Raw genomic sequence first — 21,633 nt, 5'->3', positions numbered from 1 at the left:
AAAGCAGTATTTGTGTTTGTGGAGCTGTAATATGCTGCTTCGTGCAGCCACACAGGTACCTAAAAAAGTACGAATAAATAGTTCTTATCGTCACTTTTGTCGTTATGACAAAACCACAAAATACTGTAACATATATATCGCCCACCTCTAACTCCAGTTGACAATTAATTAATTAATTATTTGACAAGTATTTCGATAAACAATTAATCATAATTAATAACGATTAATGGTATGTCCTAAATTGGTGCAAATGCTGAATTTTGCCATTAATTCACCTTTTTTAGTGGAAAATGTGACATTTTTCGCATCGGACCACACAGAAGCGCCTGCCTGTAACTCCAGCGCCATGGTTTATTCATTGTGAGCTTTTAGCATCCAGCTGGGCCTCCTCTGTGGAGTCACTTCATATCGCAGGCTGGGAAACCGTTTTTTTCCCCCTCAAATTAGGTTTCCTCCAACCCTGCTGACCCTCTCGCTGCTGCGGTCGGGATCCCGGTTGCTTCCCAACCTTAAAGCGCCCCATATGGCAACAAACATCTCCTGCTGAGGGAATTCTTCATTTCTATTAATACGCGCTGCTTAATAAAGGGCTCAATTGAATTAATCAGCTTGGAGACATTAATCAGACATTAATGAAGTATTAACCTCTGCACTGCATGGCTGTTCCCTGTTGTCTGCATGCCTGTTTACATCTCGGCTCCCATCGACCCGCTTCTTCGAAGGTCTGCTGGTTTTCTGTGAGCTAACATTAAATATGAAACGGGCTCTTGCATTTATTTGTCCAACGACAACGAAAAGAAACTGTAAATAGCCGAGATTCCTATTCCAAATGAATCGCTCCTTCATGTAGCTGCAGAAATCTCAGCTACATGAAGGAGAGTGAGAAATTCAAACCCGAAATTCTACTCCTAAATGATTATATTTTCAGATTGTTTTGAACATTAAATTCCGTCAAAAGAAAAGCCAGAAGTGGATCTTGAGTTGTGTACGTTCTCAAATCCAAATTATAAGCTACATAAGTCGATTTGCTTTTTGAAAGTGTTAATTATGGCTGGAATGAAGAGTGGCGTTGAGGGTCGGGGGCTTTTCAAGGAGCAGAAGACGATGTTATGAGAGGTATGAAGGATGTTTCTGTGCTTCAAAGGAGTAACAGGGAGGTAATTAAAACAAGAAAATACTTCACCTCTTTTAGCTCTTCTTCCTTAAATCAAGGCTGGCAGGCAGCGGATCACTTGTAGCAAGCAATTTGGCCTAATGGATTTAATGAACGCTGCAAAACGGAGGAAAATTTACCTGAAAACAAGGAAACATTTGGATTCAGTAAATGTATTTGCAGTGACCATATAATTCTGCAAATTGATATTTTTGACAAACAAATTAGCTAAATTAGAAAAAAACTCTTGATTTTTTGATAAGTTTTGGCACCAAGATGAAGTGTTTGTTTGGTAAATTTTGCAAAACTGCAATGGAAACATTTATTGTCTCACACGAGTCACATGATCAACATCCGGATGTTACTACTGACGGAAACAACAAAGACAGGAAGTAGCTGCAGGATACTTTTTAATGACTTATCCCATGAACAAACTTATTTTATGTGTGACTTTAATTTCACTTTTTATTTAGTGGGAACACAACAATTGCAAAAACTTTTTTTTATTACATTAGCGGAATATTGGGAAAGTTTTCCACACACCTGTAATGGAAACACGCAAACTAAAAAAAACTAGTTTTTCGATAAGTTTTGGCACCAGGATGGGGTAATTAGTTTTTTTTCTTTGGTAAACTGGTTTATTTCACAAAAGTGCAATGGCAACACTTTTATTGCGTCACTCCAGTCACATGATCAACAACCGGATGTTACTGCTGACAAAAACTAAGAAAATGACGACAACAGGAAGTAGATGGAGGATGTTTTTTAATGACTTCACATGTGATTTTGTGTTTCAAACTCTGATTTGGACCAAAAAAGCAAACTCTGGTCCACCTACAAACCTCAGTCTCTTTTCTGTCTAAATGAACTCTCAGATTATTTAGTAATTTGCATTAATTAAGCAATCATCTCCTCTGATTCCTTATAGATATTCATCTTCTATTTGTATTTACTTAATTTTTCTCCTCTTCTACAAAGTTAAAACTTTCTTCATGAGGACAGAAACTCCACGGTGTGTGAGGCATACTGATTGTCCGTTTACAGTGTTCTTGATTAGCGAGTAACGCAACAACAGCAGCTAATAACTGTAATTACTGTAATTTTCTAAAACTCCACACAATTAATCAATAAGGTGCTTCGAAAATGACGGAGAGAGAGAAAGACAGAGGAGAGCGAAAATCAGGAAGGAGGTAAATTATATACCATTAGACAAATGTAGCTTTTGTCTCGGCGGCGATGCAAAGCAACAACGGAGGTACTAATCATCCGCAGTCACTCAGCAGATCCACTTGTGATAATCATGTATTGTTATGGAGGTCGGAAGGGGTCAACTCTCCCCGGGTTCAATCAGCTCAGAGAGATTCTTTCAACGCAGAATGGCCTCATCAATCCCGTCTGCAGGGGAAATAATTAACCGGGAAAAATAATTAGCCGCCGAACTTTAGATCCAGTTTAATCAAGTTTTACATTTAAAGCTGAAAGAGAGAGGAGAGCACTGCAAAAACATAAATTCTTACCAAGTATTTTAGATCTATTTTCTATTGCAAATATATCAGTACACTTGAAGTATGGCAAATTTAACTTATGAGTAGCTTTTAGCAAGATATAAGAGTTTGTTTTAAGTAAATAATCCCTTAATATTACTTCCACTGGCAGAAAAATTATTTTAAAACATTTTTAACATTTATAAGTGAAATAATCTGTGAATACTTTTTCATCAATATTAAGGGATTATTAAATTAAAACAAGCTCCTATATCGTCCTCAAAAGTTAGTTTTCTTATTTCAAGTGTACTAAGATATTACTTGCATTTACAGTAGAAACTAGACCAAAAATACTTGGTAAGATTTTGTGTTTTTGAAGTGTGTGGCACAAAAATGCATGAAAACACTGCAAAAATAACAATAGCATACCAAGTGTTTTTGTCTAGTTTCTACTGAAAATATCTTAGTACATTTGAAATAAAACAAAACTGACTTTTTAGTAAGATAGAAGTCAATAATTTCTTAATACTGATTTTAAAAAAAGTCCCACTTGTAATTTATTTCAGTTAACTAGTAAAAAGTCAGAATAATACGAGAATAATGTTATAATATTTATTTTTTTATTTTCTTAGAGTTAATACTATGTGGTCGAAAATAATAAGTAATGAGTTAAAATATTCACATCTAATTTTATTTTCTTTAAAAATATAATAAAGTTGAAAACAAGCCAGTATATTTGGTAAAAATTCAGAGAATAAATCATGAAGAACTGAATCTTAATGGCTAATTAATGCTACTTCAGGGTTCTGTTGACCATAATGATGCTAATTAGCCTTAGCCGCCGTTGCCGTGGTGAAGAAGCCACCGAGGTGTGAATGAAGGGGCATTAATTACATTTTTATGTGCTAGCATGTTGCTGCTACTTTAAACCAAAGAATGTGATCATTTCTGTCAGAGTTACATTAAATCTGGAGAGTTTAAAGTTTCGGGTCGCTTGTCAGAACTTCTGGTTGCGTTTCCGTCCTAATTGTCCCTGCGCGGGCAGCTGCCGGTGATGTTTGTGTTTGTCGGGTTAGTCTTCAGCTCCGGCTGATGGACGCGGTGCCAGCGCTCCGCCTGCTCTGTTTATAAGGATTTAATTGCTCACCAGCGGTGTTATTGTAATCTGGAGCTCTTTTGGCACAAGCAGAGGTGCCATAAATTTATTCTTTCTGTCAAGACTCGTGCTTTCCATGCCCTCATCCGCAACTTGTGGGCTCATTTATTGTGTTTTCAGACTAAATATTTGATCAAAGTGGTTTATATTGGTTTAGATTTACAGTTTCTGATCCAAAGGTTTCATACTTTCATCATGAGACAAACTTTTTTTTTTTAAAGTTTGAATGAAGTTAAACCAAACAACTTTTATAATTTTTTAATGGTGACCCATTATGCTTCCTTGAACAAGTTAGGATATGTCTCTGGTCTATATAAAATAATGTTCATTAAATTGTTTTGTACAAAACTGTTCTTAGATATTGAGCTTTTACATCACCCAACTGAAAATGGATGCAAACACAATTGCTGACAGAATTAAGATGCCTCCCAAAAAATAAAGAGTTTGAGATTAACTTCAGAAATTTTCTAAGAAATTCTCAAATTTTGAAAGTAATCTCAAAAATTTTCTACAAAATAAAAAATTTCTGAGCTCCAAATGCTGAAATTTTGCTAGGCAAAAACTGCAATTTTGAGATCTATAAAATCTTTTAGAAAAAAAAAAGAAAAATTCTGAAATTGAAAAGTGAACATTTTTCTACTTTTGAAAATAAATGGCTGTAAACAGACGCACAATTATGCAACTGTACATCTTTGATAAGCAGAAGTGTAGCCTCCTGCACAACCAAGAAGAACACAGAAAGTGGTTACTGGGCAGTAAGTCAACAACAAAACACTTGTCTTTTCCAGCAGCCATTGTACAGCTCATGCAGAGGTAAAATCTGCTGACCAAACATGCTGGAGTTCCACTTTGGTTTCTAGGTGATGGGCGGAACTCTGCTGGGGTTGCTAGGTAACGGCACAGTGCCTGCCGAGTTGTATGACGCCATATTAGAGCCATTGTAAATAGAAAAAAAGTCAATTTCAGCCAAAGAAATGTAGAAATGTCCTTGTTGTTGTAGTAGTGTCGAAGTATTTAATGTGAGAAAAGATATATTTTATGGTAAAAAATAAAATCTAGAATAACTGTATTACTATAAATTAGTGTCTGTTGGGAGAATTTAACCTTAGTAAATGTCACACAGCTGGACTTGAATGAGACCTGACTTCATATTTCACATTCAGTCATGGAATAGAACAAAATGTCTGCTCCCACCCAGTCGTATCTCCATATTTGCCGTGTTCCTCAGGTTTCGTTCCTTTCTACCTGTCGCCAGCCCAGATCCTCAAACGCCAAAATGAAATCAGCTTGAATTACGACGAGGCTCCCAGTTCTCACATCAGCACAACATCAAAGCAGCCCAACCAATTAAGTATTCCCCCAAACGAGAGCAGCATGGCTTCGCCCCACACCCACCAGATCCCCCCGCACATTACCATAATCCAGTCTAATCATATTAACGTCGGCCGCCGATGAACATGGCAGCTCTGACTCTGCCGGGTTTGTTGTTCAGTCCTTAACACTCAAACCCTGAGAGTATAAACCTTTAACTATAACCCAGTCCTACCAGCTTAAATCATGTTGTCTCCTATCATGTTCAGACACAAATTAAAACAGTAAATTACATGATTTAAACTGTAACATTGAGATTAAAATGTTCTGAGTATGTATGGATGTTGACATCCGATATCTGCAGCGGAAGTAAAGTATTACACTGCAAAAACTCAAAATCCTACCAAGTAGTTTTGGTCTAGTTTCTACTGAGAACATCTCAGTATACTCGAAATAAGGCAAAACTAACTTGCAAGTAACTTTTAAGCAAATATAGGAAATTGTTTTAAGTCAATGATTCATTAATATTGATGAAAAAATAATTCCACTGGCAGATTATATCTCTGATGACATGGGAAAAATGTCTTCTTATAAATTAAATAATCAGCAAGTGGAACTTTTTCATTAACATTAAGAAAGTATTTACTTAAAACAAAGTGTTATATCTTCCTGAAATTTTACTTGCAAGTTAGTTTTGTCTTATTCCAATTGTATTTGTGAAGTTGGCTGGATTTACACTTTTTTGACAAAAATATGGCAGATCTTGGCTGACTCATTTAATTTCTTTTAAAACACAATTGCTGTCAGCAGTTAAATTTCACCATATAACTCAGAATTTTTTAGGTTTATATCAGAAATGTTTTACAAAATAAAGTACTTTTCTGAATTTGAAAAGTTGAACATTTTCTGAGCATGTAAATGGCTGCAAACAGATGCACAATTATGCAACTGTACATCTTTGAAAAACAAAAGTGGAGCCTCCTGCACAACCAACCAGAATGCAGCATGTGGCTATTCCTAGAAGCTGTTGAGACCCGAATGGAAGTACAAATACATGCAAAATATTGATTTTACCTTACCAGATATTGTGCGACCCAAATCAAGGCTGAAATTTTGGTTGCACAAAAGGCCAAAAATTCCAAACAGCAGCAAATCCGCAACTCAAATAATAGAGAAAAAAAAATATATTTTACAAGCAAGAGATTTCTAACTCCATCTTCCATCTATGGGAGTCAGAGGAACTCCTTTGTCAAAAGAAACGGGACACTCGTTGCTGCAAGGCGGCACAAAACGGAAGGCAGGGGCCAAGTGGAAGAGGCCAAAGGGGAAATTGAAACCTTTCAAAACGGATTAACCCGAGATCCTCCTAACACTCGGAGAATGGGAGTTACTTAAAAGGTGAAGGGGAAGCTAATTTTTCCTTTTCTTTACAACAGGTATTCATGTTCTTATACACTTGAAGGTGGAGTGTAATACATGTATACATGGAACATAAATTATTTGTTAAAAATGTCACTTTTTTGGAGTAACATAAATTCGCTTAGCAAACATTTTCAACCTAGTCGGGATGGAAATGTACGGGAAACAGCTTCCTGCCTTGAATAAATTTACATTTATGTTTAGAGAGTTTAGCTTAATTTAAGGAAATATGGGGCACCTTCATGTAGTTTTTGGTAAGTAACGCAGCTAAAATGAATGATTGGAATGGAACAAAATAAAATAAAGGCTCCTAATGGCGCTAAATGACTTCAAACTACTAAATTTAGAACAGCGGCCATTTTAGTTTCGAACAAACAAGGGTAAACTGCTTTGGGGAAAACGTCTATGCCTCTTATTTTTGTTTGATCAGATGATTAATATATATATAACATATATATAACTTAAGGCCCACCAATAGTTGTTTTCCAATCGCAAATAAACTCAAGATGAAGAACCGTTTAATTTGACTCCGAGCTGAACTGGTGACACTGCTAGGTGATAACGACGGCGCCACAGGAGATATAATCGATTCAAAGGCTTTCCCAAATTGATATTTAATTGGAAAAATTTATCAATATTTTTATGTTACACCGCCTGGCGTGGAAACTTGGCGGTAGGCCCAGATAGCTTAGTGCTAACGGGTGCTAGCTACCACAGTACTTAAGCCAAAAGAAAACCCTACCTTTCAACCAACGTTGCCTTCTTTCCGCTCAGTTCGAGCCCTCTGCATTTCAAACATCGTTTAAGTTGATCCACACTGAGCTTCTGTATCGAATAATACTGAAACGAAGCTGCTGGGGGGTCCTCGTCTTCCCCGATGACGCCATTTTGTTTGTGCTTTTTGTCCGAACATCTGGGCAACAGTGATGTCATTTGAATTTAGCGCGATTAGATTAATTTTAAGTCACATATCTAATATTTTTTAATAAGCATCTATTATCTAGGCACTATAATGGAATGATTTAAACTTATATGTGTGTATTTATATTTCTTTATGTACTTTTTATTTATTTTTAGTTTAATTTTATTTTGATTGTGGATGGGTGGTGTTCAGTGTTTGGATGCATGTTCTCTGCTTCACATAAGCAAAAACTCAAATTGTAATACAAAAAAATATCACTTATTCAAATAAAACAATGTATAAATAATGGTTGGATGGCTGTATGGATAAACAGATGGATGATATCTTGACTTATTCAAATAAAAACTTTCTTAAGTAAAAATCTTGCAATTTTATTTGCATATAAAGGCAGCTAAATATCACAATAAACTGAAAGAGAACTAACGTTTCCATGGCGATACAATCAGAGAAACAGCAAGAGAGGGAGAGAGCACGAAAAAGAGCATTTACAGCTGAGTTCAGACGACTATTGGCAAAACATTTTTTGTGCTAGCAAGATTGCATTTACACACAGTGCAAAATTAGGAGAAAAAAAAAGCAATAAAACACAAAACTATCAGATTTTACACTTTGTTATCCATGTTTAGGCAGGCGTGTTTCAGGGAAAACACCTGTTGGATTGTGACCGTTTCTACAAAAACATGGAGAAATGATGCAAGCACTGAAGATACAGAAAAACTTTTTTTCTTCTTCAAAACACAACTTTAGTACAGATGTTTTAAAAGATGAATATATAATTTATATATATGATATTATACATTTTCCAAATCAGATGAAGAATCCATGATAAAAAGTGAATATTGTGGCTGTTTTCGTAGCTTTCCGTCCCGCCGATCGTCAGGTGTTGTTCAGCGGGGGCTGATGGGTAATAAATAAGAACATTAAAGCTAGTTTAAGGCAGCGTCCCTGTCAGCCAATAGGAGGAGAGAAAGAACTGACGAGAAAGCAAAAAAGAAACTGAATATTTATCATATGACACAACGTAAAAACAATGGCATCCGTCGTCTGGCCAAACCAAACCGTAAAGAAATTGTACAAATTCACAAAGCGTCATTTATTTTACAGTTCTGACCAATATTTATCAAGAGCAAGATTGTTTAACCACAAAATCTCATAGAAAAAGGAGAATACCGGTGGGACGAACCCAAAACGTTCTGCTGGCTTATAGACAAAAACAACTTCAATGTTTTGCTGTTCTCCGGTAAAACCATGTTTCTTTTTTTTTTTTTAAAGGATTAGTTCGCCTTCTTCAACGATCAAATACGATGGAGTGATGCCAAGCAAAAAGTCTGGACAGTTGGCACAGAATAAGAAAAAAAACAAAAAACAGAAAAACACCGATATTCTCCTTTAACGCCGCGTTTTCCCGTCGCTTTTTTCTCCAAAAGCAAAAAAAAAAAAAAAAAAAAAAACACTTGCAAAGAAACAGTTGAATCTTTTTTTTTTTTTCGTAGAAAAGTCGTTCCTCCTGACGGCGGTGGCGGCGTTCGATGGCGGCGACCTCAGGAGCTGGAGGGGTTGGGCAGGTCGAACACGATGGGGGGGTTGGTGGGCTGGAAGCTGACGGTGCACGTCGACGCGTTGATGAACGTCGTGAAGCCGTCCGTCATGATGCCGTACCCTGGAAGGACCAACGTCGTCAGAATACGTCACTAAACTACGGGAGGGGAGGAGGGACACTGAGGGAAAATGGTCTGAATTCTGGATTTAATCTCTGAAATTTGACTTTTTTCTTAGATTTTTTAATCTAAATTTCAATATTTTTCTTAGATTTTCCACTATTTTTAATCAAAATTCAAACTTTTTCCTCAAAATTTTTACTTTTCCCTCAGAATCTCTACCTTTTTTTAATTACAGAATTGATTTAGAATTTGTACTTTTTTCTCAAAATTTTTACTTTTCCCTCAGAATCTCTACCTTTTTTTAATTACAGAATTGATTTAGAATTTGTGCTTTTTTCTCAAAATTTTGATTTTGATCAGAATTCTGAATTTTTAAAATCAGAATTCAAACTTTTTCCTGAGAATTGAATCTTTTTTCTTAACATTTTGACCTTTTCTCTCAGAATTCTGACTTTAATCGCTCAATCACAATTGTTTAAATGGTTTTTGCTCCAACAGGCAACTCTAGTCTTAAAACTCCAATCTACCAAATAAATTTGGGACCTGCGTTCAGTGGGGATGAAATGCAGGTTTGAAAATATTTCAACAAGGAAGTAAATGTTGTAGTTACAACATAATTGTAATAGAGCCCAGAATGTTTGGTTATTTATTTGGATTCTGACATAAATTGCCACTAAATTAGAAGTCTGAGGAAAAAGTCAGAATATCAATAAATCAAGCACTGAATAACCTGTGCAGTTTAAATATATCTCTAATAACTTACACAGTGTATTTCAGCTTTATGCGACTTCAGTGCTTTTATAGCTGACCCAGACCTTTATTTAGATCATTAAATTTTGTGTTTGAATTTAAGATCCATTTGCTGGATCTTAAATTTTACCTTTTTATAAATTATGTAAAGCTTTAGTTTGTGAACAAAACAAATTCCAAAGCATCCAAGGAAGAACTGAATGAACAAACGGACAAATTTAAGACCAATCGTCAGAAATCGGGGCACATCAAATTTCATGACATTTTCACCTCTAAAAAGTAAAATATTTAAATTAAATCGGCACCAGTTATCTATTTAGCATCATATCTGTAACTTTGTGGTTTCAGGTCTTCTGTTGCTTCTCGCTCCGTTTACCTTCATGAATGCCTCCGAAGGCGTGAAGTTTGGGCCGGACTCTCTTCTGGACCGTGTTGAGCAGCTCCACGCAGCCGACCCGCTGCAGCTCCTTAGGAACCCAGTCTCTGAAACCTGAAGAATACATTCATTTCACCTTTTTACTGACTTTTATCTCCTAGATACAACATTGAAAACATGGCAGTACTCTGAACAATACATTTGAAAGACAACAGTCTGAAACTATATTACTCTATTATAAACTATATTACAAATCTACAGGAAACAAAACAATAAAACTACGTCTGAGTTTCCTTCATGCATGGTTCAAATAAAGCAGTTAATTTTTCTATTTTTAAAATTTAAACCAAGTTCTAAACTCTGAAACCAGATTTTTTTTCATTGCAGAGAAAATTATGTGTGAATTTAGAAAACCTGCATCCATTTATAAGGAATTAAGTATTAAGAAAATTTTATCAAAGTTTTTCATATTTGAGTCATTTTTAAAATGAAGCTTTAGCATAAATTTATCTTCTGGACCAACCAAAAAAGATCGAATGAATGGACAGACAGATGGATAATAAAAGCAGTGATGGATGGAAAAATACGGTTGTTGGATGGAAAAACAGATGAATAAACAGTTGAATAAAAGGTTGGATAAACAACTGGATGGATGGATAAATGGTTGGATGTAGGCATGGTTGGATGGATGGATGGATGGATGGATGGATGGACGGATGGATAAATGGTTGGATGGCAAGATATTCACACTAGCCCAATCATAAGTGGTGAGATTTTGTGTTTTTACAGTGTATAATTGGTTTATAAATGTTATGTTTTTCAGTGATTTTTCCGTCAAACCGGCTTGTCTCTGCGATCCCTGTGAAATCCTGCCAACATGGCGCCTTTGGATCTACATGTTTAAACCGGTCCAGATGATTCCGGACCTCTCCTTGCCGGCTCCAGAACCCGTTTGATTCCCTCTCCAGCAGAAATTGAGTTTCCATGCAATCAAACGGCCGCAGCAGCAGAAAGCCTCCGTGGGCGAAAGGGAAGGAAATCACTCAATAAAGCCAGATGGAGAGTCGAAACGAGGAAAAAAACAAGCGAGAACCAAACAGCCAGGAGGAAACGCTAATCAATCTGCTGCGAAAACCACAAGAAAGTCTGAGATTACTTCGTTTCAATGCAGGGAAACACAAACACTGAACGACGGAGCAAATCCACGGGCCGCCATCTGCAGAGCTGATGCTCCGTCTGAGGCAGAAAAATTATAGTTTCTATTTCATAACGGATTAAATTTTTTTATTGGATTCTTTTCTAAAAACAGACGGAAAACATTTACAAAAAGTGGATTTTATTTGAATCATCCCTTCCAAGATTTGAGATATGAGAATTTGTGTTTAATTATAGGAATATAGTCATTACACTGCAAAAACACAAAATCTTACCAAGTATATTTGGTCTATTTTCTATTGCATATATTTCAGCACATTTAAAAAAAAAAAAAAACAACCTAAAACTTACAAGTAACTTTTCAGCCAAAATAGCTTATTTTAAGTTAATAATTCCCTAATATTGTTTAAAGAGTTCTGGCAGATTATTTAACTTTTTCATGTTTTAAGTGAAACAATCTGCCAGTGGAATTAGTACTATTCTATCAATATTAAGGCATTATTGACTTAAAACAAGCTATTTTTGCTAAATAGTTACTTATAATTAAATCTTGATAAATAAAAAATATTGATGAATTAATAAGGTTGATTGATCGATTAATTGCCCAGCTTGTTATTCCTCCAGACGTTCAATCAATCAATCAAATTTTATTTGCATAGCATCTTTCAGTAACAAGGCATTTCAGTGCTTTACATCCTAAAAATACAAAGTCATAGAAACACAGTCAACAATTGAAACATAACATTTTGTCAAGTGCCATTGTTACACATCAGATTATTGATTAATGTTTGAGTAAAGGCGATGAGGGGAGCTGTGATTGGCTGACTGGACTCACCCAGCGGCGGTCCGTGGGTCATCAGGATGTCGACGCCCTCAGGGACGAGGTTCCATTTATCCAGGAGAGACTGACCCCGAGGCAGGTTGAACCCCCAGCCGTTGAACCACGGAGTCCTGCAGAAACAGACGGGGGAGGGGCGAGTGCACCGCATTAGCATCACTCACTCTGCCATCACAAAGACAAACGTCAACAATCGACTCCAGAAGCATTAAACATGACAGATTCTCCCACTTTTTCCATCGGTTTATGGTGTAGTGACTGACATGGATGTATAAAGGAATGTTTCAAACAGACATTCTGTGTCTGATCATCAAATTCTCATCATTAATCAGTAATTCATGGTGGAGGTGACATCTGCAGGCACTGAGATCCCCTCAGTGGCGACAGTTTTTCTGCATTTTTCAGGTCAAGATAACCTGAAAAATCCAGAAACCAGGAAGAAAATTTGTGTTTTTCTTCCAGTAAACATTGACTGCATCTGAGTAAAGCTGCATAATAAGCAGAAAAGTATTGCGAAGTGAATACGATATGATGTTTGGATAATTTCTGCATTTTTCAGGTCAAAATAGCTAGAAAAATGCAGAAATCAGGAAGAAAATGCTAAAACACTCAGCCAGTTTGGCAATAAGTTTATGTTTTTGGTGTCTGAAAAAGGAGTCGTTTCAAAAACCTTCGGAACGTAACGTCACAAATCATCAGGCGCTGCCCGTTACCTCGAAACACCAGCGAAACCCAGGCCGTTACCTAGCAACCCAAGCTAAGCTCCAGCACTTTTGGTCTGCTGGTTTTACCACTGTATGAGCTGTACAATGGCTGCTGGAAAAGACAAGTGTTTTGTTGTTCACTCACTACTCAGATATCCCTCCCTGTATTCTTGTTGGTTGTGCAGGAGGCTCCACTTCTGCTTTTCGAACATGTATGGTTATAAAACTGCACATTTGTTTGCAGCCATTTTCATGTGCAAGTACAAACGTTGACTTGAGGTGCCGTAAAGTCGTATTACCTAAAAATTAATTTGTGCAAAAAATTTGATGATCATGTTTTGTATCGCCCATAGAACTATCATAGCCTGTTCAGTGAAGCATGATAGAACACCTTTAAGAAAACAAAACAAATTAACTCAGAGAACAAGCTAACAAGCTCCTGGTTACATTCCAGCACTCACAGCGAGGATGAACTCATCTTAGGAGCTAAAAGCTGAGGCCTGGTAGGAGAGAAAAGGTGAATTTCTATCATCAGCCGCGTCACGCGTCAGCCGCTGCTCGCTCTGCAGGGTGAGTGACAGCAGCTGGGCCGCCTCCAGCAGCCTGGATGGGAGGCTGCGTCGCCACGGTGACAGGCAGTGTCTTCCCAACAGACACAAAGAAAACCTCGATCCGCCGCGGCGGGACAGACCGATTCACAGGTTTACAAGAGCTAAAGAAATACAGCCAACCATGCACAGGGTGGGTTTAGGGCTGCAAAGATTCACCAAATGATTTGTACAATGCCAAATTAGAGCCACTGTAGATCAAAAGAGTAAATTTCCATCAAAAAACTTAGAAATGTTGAGATTAATCTCAGAAATGTTCAAGAAAAAAAGGAAATTTGAAAAGGAGTTTGAAAAGTTGAAAATTAGCTTAAAAACTAAAATCTTTGAGGTTAGTCTTGAATTTTCTTGGAACAAACTGGAAATTTCTGAGTTTCAAAAGTTAATTCTTTTTCTACTTTAGAAAGTAAAAAAAAATTAAATTTGAAAACATTTCTGAGATTAATCTTATAATTTCCAAGTTTCAAAAAAATGCTCTACTTGTTTTTGTTTTTTAGAAAATTTCTGATTGAATTCCAAGTCAAAAAGGCTCAAATTTTGAAATTCCAAATTTTTCGAGAAAGTTTTTGACGCACAATTTTGACTTTCAGAGCTCAGAAATTTACCAGAAAAACTCATAAATTTGGAGGTAAATCTTTTTCTGAAGAAAACTTTGACATTTCTGAGCTCAAAAAGTCAGAAATTTGCAAGAAAAACACTCAGAAATTTTTAGATTCATTTCAACTTTCAAAAGACTAAAATTTTAAACTTTTGAAAATGAGAAAATTTCCAAGTTGAAAATTTAAGAAAGAGTAATCTTAAAATTTCTTGTTTTTAATCTTTAACTCCCCAAAATCAGAAATTTCCACGTTTTTTTTCTGAATAATTATATATATAATATTATATTAATAGTCAGGTTAATCGATAGATTATTTGATTAATAATTGCTACAACAGCCCCAGTTAGACATAGAAGCAAATCCAATGAAACCACAGCAGAGAAGGAGAAATGGAGCGAAGCCTGGTGGATAAATTGATCTTTCATTTATCTCAATAGTAGTAAGAATCCTGAGAAGAGAGGAAAGGAAGACAGATCATCATCCTGATACCTTGGTATATAATCAGACCTGCTACTTCAAACGAAGCATAAAAACCTTCATTTGAATGTGAGATGTGCAGTAAAGATGGCGGGTGGCGTCTGACCGTGGGGAAATCAAGGTGAAGGATGGACGCCGCGGCTCTAATCGATACCAACTGTTCCAGGAGAGCGGGATGTGTGAAACATGAGATCACAATCCCTTCTGGTTCAGAACCACACAGAGCAACAAAAACAACCCGGTTCGTTCGGCGAGCTTCGTGACGGAGCGTGGATCCGCTCGCCCGGCCCTCGTTCTGCTGCTCGGCGGAGAGCTGAGGAATGAGGTTAGAAATGAAATGTGAGGAGAAGGCAGGAGGGGGCGCAGGCCACGGAGCGAACTGATTAATTAAAACTAATCACACAAATCGGAGCTAATGGAAGCCTAATGGATTACTGAGAAGCATCGCCGCTTTTCAGATGAAAACGCCACCGCCGCCGTGCTGGAACTCGGACCCGGTCAGGCAGGAAGAACCAGCGCAGTTATGAATCTGGCTCCGGTTTTTAAAAAATAAAACGTCCTTAACCCACTTCCATTTCTGAAAAAAATTATAAATCACTATTTGTTGAAGCAGAAATTAAATAAACATGTACAGACTACTGCTTTTATATGGGAATCCAAATTACATTTTTCTGAGTAATTGGAAAAAATTTTGTTTTACTACACTGTATATTTTATTTCTACTTGCGTAAAATTTGAAAGTCTCTACAGAAAAATATTAGGGCCACTGAAAAGGACAAAAAGAATTTAAGTCAGAATTCTGAGATTAAAATCTGAATTTTGAGGGTAAAACAAAATTCTGATAAAAGTCAAAATTCTGAGAAAGATAGTCAGATCTTTATTTTTTTGAATTTTCAAAGCCCCTTATCTTTTTCCGTAATTATCAGTTCTCTTGGATGAGAACAATTTCTGGATCCTTTACCCACTGCGAGCACTGGGCCGGAGTTCAACACACACCTTCTTCAAATCAAACAATAAGGTGTTTGTGTTGCCATCATTCTTAAGATATTAATAAATGTTTCTAGAGGTCATAGGTCAAAAAGCTCCTCCCACATTTATGGAATCACAGATATATAACAGATTTAGTGTAAATTAACTGCATCGTGTTTGTTTTGTTAACATTTTCATTTGTGCTGCTTTTGTTTCAAAGATATTAAGAGCTTGAGGTCAAAGGTCCCACCACATTACCCGAATCAAACAGAATTGGGTTTAAACATTTGTGCAAGAATATTCACTGAATGAAGAAAAACAAAAACATAAGATACAGATGCATCTACAGCTTAAGACAAAGAAAGACTTCTTGTTTGTGAGCAAACTTTGTTTTTCTGTTACTCTCTACCTGCTGAACCATTTGGCACTGGAAGTGCCTCACCCAGTATATCTGAATTATTGTCTGTAAATATTAGTTACGTTGTGATTTTTGTGATTTAATTTGCTTGAGTAACTTTTTGGACAGTTTTTATTTTTACTTGAGTAAAAACATGTTGAAGTGGAGCTACTCCCCGACCAACAACACAATGGTCCCGTTGTCGGCTGCCTGCAGATGAAATATACCTTCCATGCGAGCGCATTTGTTAACCTGCGCCCAGATTAATGGCATCCTGAACACAGAAATGGGAGATTGTTTCCTGTGTGGCTGTGATGCAGCTTTTATTGCACTGTACTACACAGTGTGGGGACCAGTAGGGAGGGATGGGACCAGTAGGGAGGGATGGGACCAGTAGGGAGGGATGGGACCAGTAAAGAGGGATGGGACCAGTAGAGAAAGAGAAGTCAGTCAAGGAGCTACTTTCAGCTCCAGAACTTAAGGTTGCAAAACTATGGAGCTATATTGGTGTCAAAGTTTGAAGCTGAAAAACGTATTAATATTCTATATGTATGTGTGATTGGCTTAAGAAAAATATATACAACAAAATGGACTAAAAATGCTGCACCAATGTGTCAGGGTCATATTTTTTCGTGTCATGTGTTGACATTTTCGGTTTGGTTCGACCCGTACCAAACAGCCCCAGATGTTTGAAACAGAGAAAAAATTTCTGAAACTAAAGAGAAAATAATAATAATAATAATAATAATAATAATAATAATAATAATAATAATAAAAAAAGAGGACAAAATCTAAAACTAAAAAATCCAAAATCAAACTGAACACATTTTAAAAGAAATGTTTTAATAATTTTTTAAAAATGAACTTTATGGCACCAATTGAGCTTTTTTGATAGACTCCAGATGTATCACAAAAGGTTCACCGCCTCAACTCTTAATTTGTTGCTAAATTGCAAAAGTAAGCCATTAAATTGATCAAAGGGACCAATCGGTTGCTGTCCCAGCATGCAACAATGAAAATTGTTTTTGTAAAATTTATTTTTTCCACTCTTTTCACACATTTTGTTTTGTTTCTTAATACTTGTATTTGATTTGTTTATATCACGATAAAAAAAACATTTATTTTACATTATCTCTTGAATCAGAGGCAATAAGAGGGGCCATGGGCCCCTGACAGCCCCCATCTACAACCGCCCATAGATGCCGCTCACTGCTGAAATGAAAGCAGCCAACAAAGAAAGAAGAGGAGTAGACTACAGTTGTTAATTTAATGCAACAAAAATGCCTTCTGTAATTAAACATCTACAACAGCACTTAAAAAAAAAAGAAAAGCTGCGTCAAACAGACAAAAAGCTCGTAACCTTGGTAACAGGCGCATTAACGATCATCAGAGCAGGCGGGTTGAAAAGCTGCAGCAGGCGGAGGTAAAGCAGACAGAAGCTGTTTAGCCCTCGCACACAAAACGTCAATATTCAATTAGGCCGGTGGACATCATTAGGACGGCGGCGCAGCGTCTCTGCGGGCGTGACATCGCTCTTAACCCTCTGCTTCCCCTGAGCGCCGCACTCTGGGTCCACGGACGCCCCAAAAACGAAGCGCACACGAACTCAACGCTTCATTCCTCTCATTATGCACTACATACCCAACTCCTCCTTCCCATAATGGATCATTTTAACCATTTTTACAGCTCATTGGATCAGGGTGGAGAGAGAAACCGGAGCACTTTCACGTCCAGGAAAACTGGACTGACTGATTTATTGGAAATAACTAAGTGATTGATTATTTAATGACAAAAACGCTGCTAGGAAAACTAAAAAAAAGGCCATATTAAAAGAGCTTTAGTTGTGTTTTTAAAGATTTACAAATCACATATGCTCTGAAAATCTGATTATTGGAATAATCCCATGAAATGTTATGTAAACTACAATCCTAGCTTCTTCAATCAGAGGATGGATTAGTACAGACAGGATTAAGAGCTCTGAAAAAATAAAATCTGACTTCAATCTCAGAATTCTGACTTTAATCTTTTGAGATCAAAAAGTCAGAATTCTGAGATTGTCATTTTTTTTTCAGTGGCCCTAATTGTCTTCCGTAGATTAAAAAGCAAGACTTCATGAAGATCTTTCCAGGAGAATTTTTCAGCAATTTATACATGCAAGCAAAAAAAAAATAAAAAAATAAGATAGCAACTACTAAATGACCTGCCAATGTAAAATTATCTTGCAATTCATTTGTTCAGTAAAAAAATAAAACAAAACAAAAAAAATAATGGAAGTTTTGAATATTAGAAAATCTGTATAGCTTAGTCTTTGCAGGACAAAGATGGACAAAAAATAAAACAACAAATAATGGAGACAAAGACTTTGCCTATGTAAAAGCATTCTGGTGTAATAAGAGAAATTGCTACCTTCTTTATAATTTTAGTTTGTTTTTCACATTTGGTCTTCAACCACATGCAGACTGTGCTTGGCACAGAGAACCTTTAAATTCCTGAGACTGGTGCCTGTCTAGTAGGTCTCCATGGTGACATCTGTGTGTTAAAGCCAGAGGTTTTAGCACTTTATTCTTGGATGATCATTGTGTTTTGGATTGATTCCTCAGTTTGGAGTTCCTGTCCATCACTTCTGCCGACCTCCTGCTGTGTGTTTGTTTTAAATCTTTTGCTGGTTTGTTTGGTTCCAGATTTTTCTTTATAGATGGAGGTTTATTATAATTCATGACCTAAATTTGCATCAAATTGTGCAGAAATGCTGAATATGCAAAAGTAAAAGTAGATAGGAGGAAGAATACACATGGAAAATCTGCTTCTTATTAGCTCCACATGAAAACACACGCACACACACACCTGAGCTACTTTCATTTGTTCTGTGGAGTGTCGACTATTTACCAAACACACTGCAGACTCTCAGCCTCCTCCAGGTGTGTCGCACTCAGCAAACAGGATGTAAAGGTCAGGTAAACTCTGTGTACTAAACACCTGTGAAGTTTGACCTCACTGCTTAAGATGGAGATCAGAACAATGATGGCCACTTTAAAATGCAGAAAAAATCCAAACAGCACTCAAATCTGATACTAAAGTCGCTCACAAAGTTTATATTCTATTCTGAATATGTTAAATCCACCAAAACAGAAACTTGTGATACTAACAACAGTTGAGGATTTTTATCGTTACAATTTGAATTTGTTTCATGTTAAAAACCCGTAGATAAAGAACGGTATAAAATATCATCAGTTGGTGATGTACAAAACATGTTGATATAAAGCATTAATAACTGCTCTTATAAACATAATCAGAAATATTACGCTTGGATTTTCAAAATAAAGCGCGACTGTTAAATTATTGGGAGTGATAAAAGGTATGTTAAGGATGAATAAAGTGTTTAAAGTTTAAGAACAACTTGCACATTGCAAAAGAATATAATAAGAACAAAGAAAAAAGTCAGAATTCAGAAATTAAAGTCACAATTCTGAGAAAAGAGAATTCTGAATTTCTGGGCAGAAAAAAATCTAATTCTTAAAAAAAAGAAGTCATAATCCTGACATTAAAGTCAGAATTCTGAATTTATTATCAGAATTTTGAGAGAAAAAAAGTCAGAATTCTGGAAAAAGAAGGAATTGGGTTTTTTCCCCAGTTTTTCTCTAATAGTCTTCCATAGAAGAAGCTTCCTGCAGGCAGAAACTTTTACGCTCCCTGTATTTTATCAAAGGAAGATCGAACGCGCCCCAGGTGAAGCATCATCCTTCACCTGCAGCTGCGCCGCTCCTGAAACATCGGCGTGAAGACGTTCGCCGGCCGTGATGAACAACCTGCGCCGCAGAAACGCAGAGCGGGAGGCTGAGAAGCGATGTGAAGGTCCGGCCATCCATCCTATCTGACCTCTGAGTCGCAGCGGCCCCGGGGTCGCGGTCTAATTGATCAACCTGTCAGAACCAATGAGGGCGGCCATGTTAATGGGACTTTTATAAGCCCCGCGGGATGCAGCGGCTGACACTCAGGACTGCATGAGCATGTGCAAAGCAGAGTGCATGCCCTGAACTCCCAGAGCCCAGCTAGCCTTATTAAAAGGAGCCAAGCGAAGACTCTGCCTGTGCTTTGACAAATGGCCTCTCAACGCCAAGGCCACCTTTGCAAACTTTGGGGACGAGGTGGAAGTCGCAGGGGTGAAGGAGCCATGTTGGCGAGCGTTCGTTCTGTCACTGCATTAATAACCTGTGCCCAGTGACTGATGGAGTGTGGAATGGATTAATCCTGCCGCCAAACACAAAGGCTCCAAGGGTTAGCCACCAGACTTAGCCCACTTAGGACAGGCTAGAGCCATGGGGACAGCGCGGTTCACGCGTTTCCAGCTGCAGTTTGACCTGCAGGCTGCTAACTTAAAACAACCACAGTGGAGATTTCACAGCAAACACAGCTGCTCTCAAACAAGCCGGCCGCTCGCAGCGCTTCACTGCACTCAGGGCTGAGTGAGCGAGAAACTCAGGAGGGAAAAAAAAAAACGCAGACGGGGTGAGTGCCCTACATTGTAACAGGAAATCAAATAAAAGTAGAGGAGTTCAGAGTGCATCTTCTAAGAATCTGGTTCCTTATCCGCCGTCCTGCAACACACACACACGCGCATCCCCCTACACACACACACACACACCCCCTCCACAAACCTTTCAGCAGGCAGAGATAGACTGGATTAGTTCAGCCATCAAAAAAGTAAAGAAACCAAAAGCAAACCTCAAAGTGTGAGTCTTATATGGAGCAGTAAGAAATAAAAACAAAATGTTTCGTCTACCAAAACGATGGAGCAATTGGTAACAGATAAATCGCATTAACTGAAATTATAGCTGATACAATTAATTTGATTGTTCAAATAATCATTAACTAATTTAGAAGTCGTTTAATCGTTAACTGGAGAATACAGGATAAAAAAGAATTTGATGAAAGAACACACAAAAGCAAGAATTAAGTACATTTTGCATTTAAGGTAAAAAAAAATAATCAACAAGTGTTAAAAAACAACATGCAGCCGTTTTTTGGCAATAAATCCATGTTTTTTGTTATCTGGAAAATGAGCCGTTTCATTCAGAAAACACTTGCTGCATTCTTGTTGGTTGTGCAGGAGGCTCTACTAATGCTTTTCATAGATGTATGGTTGCATAATTGCACATCTGTTTGCAGCTAATTTTATGTGCGAGTGTAGATGTTGAGTTGGGCTAGAAGCAGCTAATTTAGATTTAAAGTGGCAAGGCGCCCTAAAAAGGCTCATTCTGAAAGGAAACACCGTCAGAATTTGGGTAACAGAAAAATGTAATGAAGATGTTTTGTGTAGACCAGCGGTCCCCAACCTTTTTAGTCGCGGGGACCCGTCAGCCCTTCGCAATTTTGCCGCGGACCGGGGGGTGGGGTGGGGGGGGGTGGGTGCGCGCCGTAAGTATCGAGTTCAATGCTGTTGTTGGGGGGGGGGGGGGGGGGGGGGGGGCGCAGTACTCCGATGTTGCTCAATTTTGACGTGCAAGACGTAACCGGTAAAATCCGGTTTAGGATTTTCAAAATAAAAGATCCGGAAGTAGTTCATTATTTCTTGCGCGGCCCGGTACCAATTGGTCCGCGGCCTGGTACTGGTCCGCGGCCCGGTGGTTGGGGACCACTGGTGTAGACCATAGACTTATC

General features: G+C 37.6%; 1 protein-coding gene across 3 annotated transcripts in view; it reads right to left on the bottom strand.

The window, feature by feature from the left end:
- Nucleotides 1-7,795: 7,795 nt before the first annotated feature.
- Nucleotides 7,796-21,633, bottom strand: part of mpped2a (metallophosphoesterase domain containing 2a) — a 71,326-nt gene continuing 57,488 nt past the window's right edge. For all 3 annotated transcript variants that reach the window (XM_032561121.1, XM_032561123.1, XM_032561122.1), the window contains exons 5-7: nt 12,223-12,338; nt 10,233-10,346; nt 7,796-9,105 (exon numbers count right to left, since the gene is read on the bottom strand). In XM_032561121.1, the coding sequence (XP_032417012.1) occupies nt 8,987-9,105; nt 10,233-10,346; nt 12,223-12,338 (349 nt within the window). In that variant the 3' untranslated portion in view covers nt 7,796-8,986. The remainder of the gene's footprint in view (nt 9,106-10,232; nt 10,347-12,222; nt 12,339-21,633) is intronic.

The sequence above is a fragment of the Xiphophorus hellerii genome, chromosome 4 (genome assembly GCF_003331165.1).
Source record: "Xiphophorus hellerii strain 12219 chromosome 4, Xiphophorus_hellerii-4.1, whole genome shotgun sequence".
NCBI lineage: Eukaryota > Metazoa > Chordata > Actinopteri > Cyprinodontiformes > Poeciliidae > Xiphophorus > Xiphophorus hellerii.
This window is presented reverse-complemented; position numbering and strand designations above follow the sequence as displayed.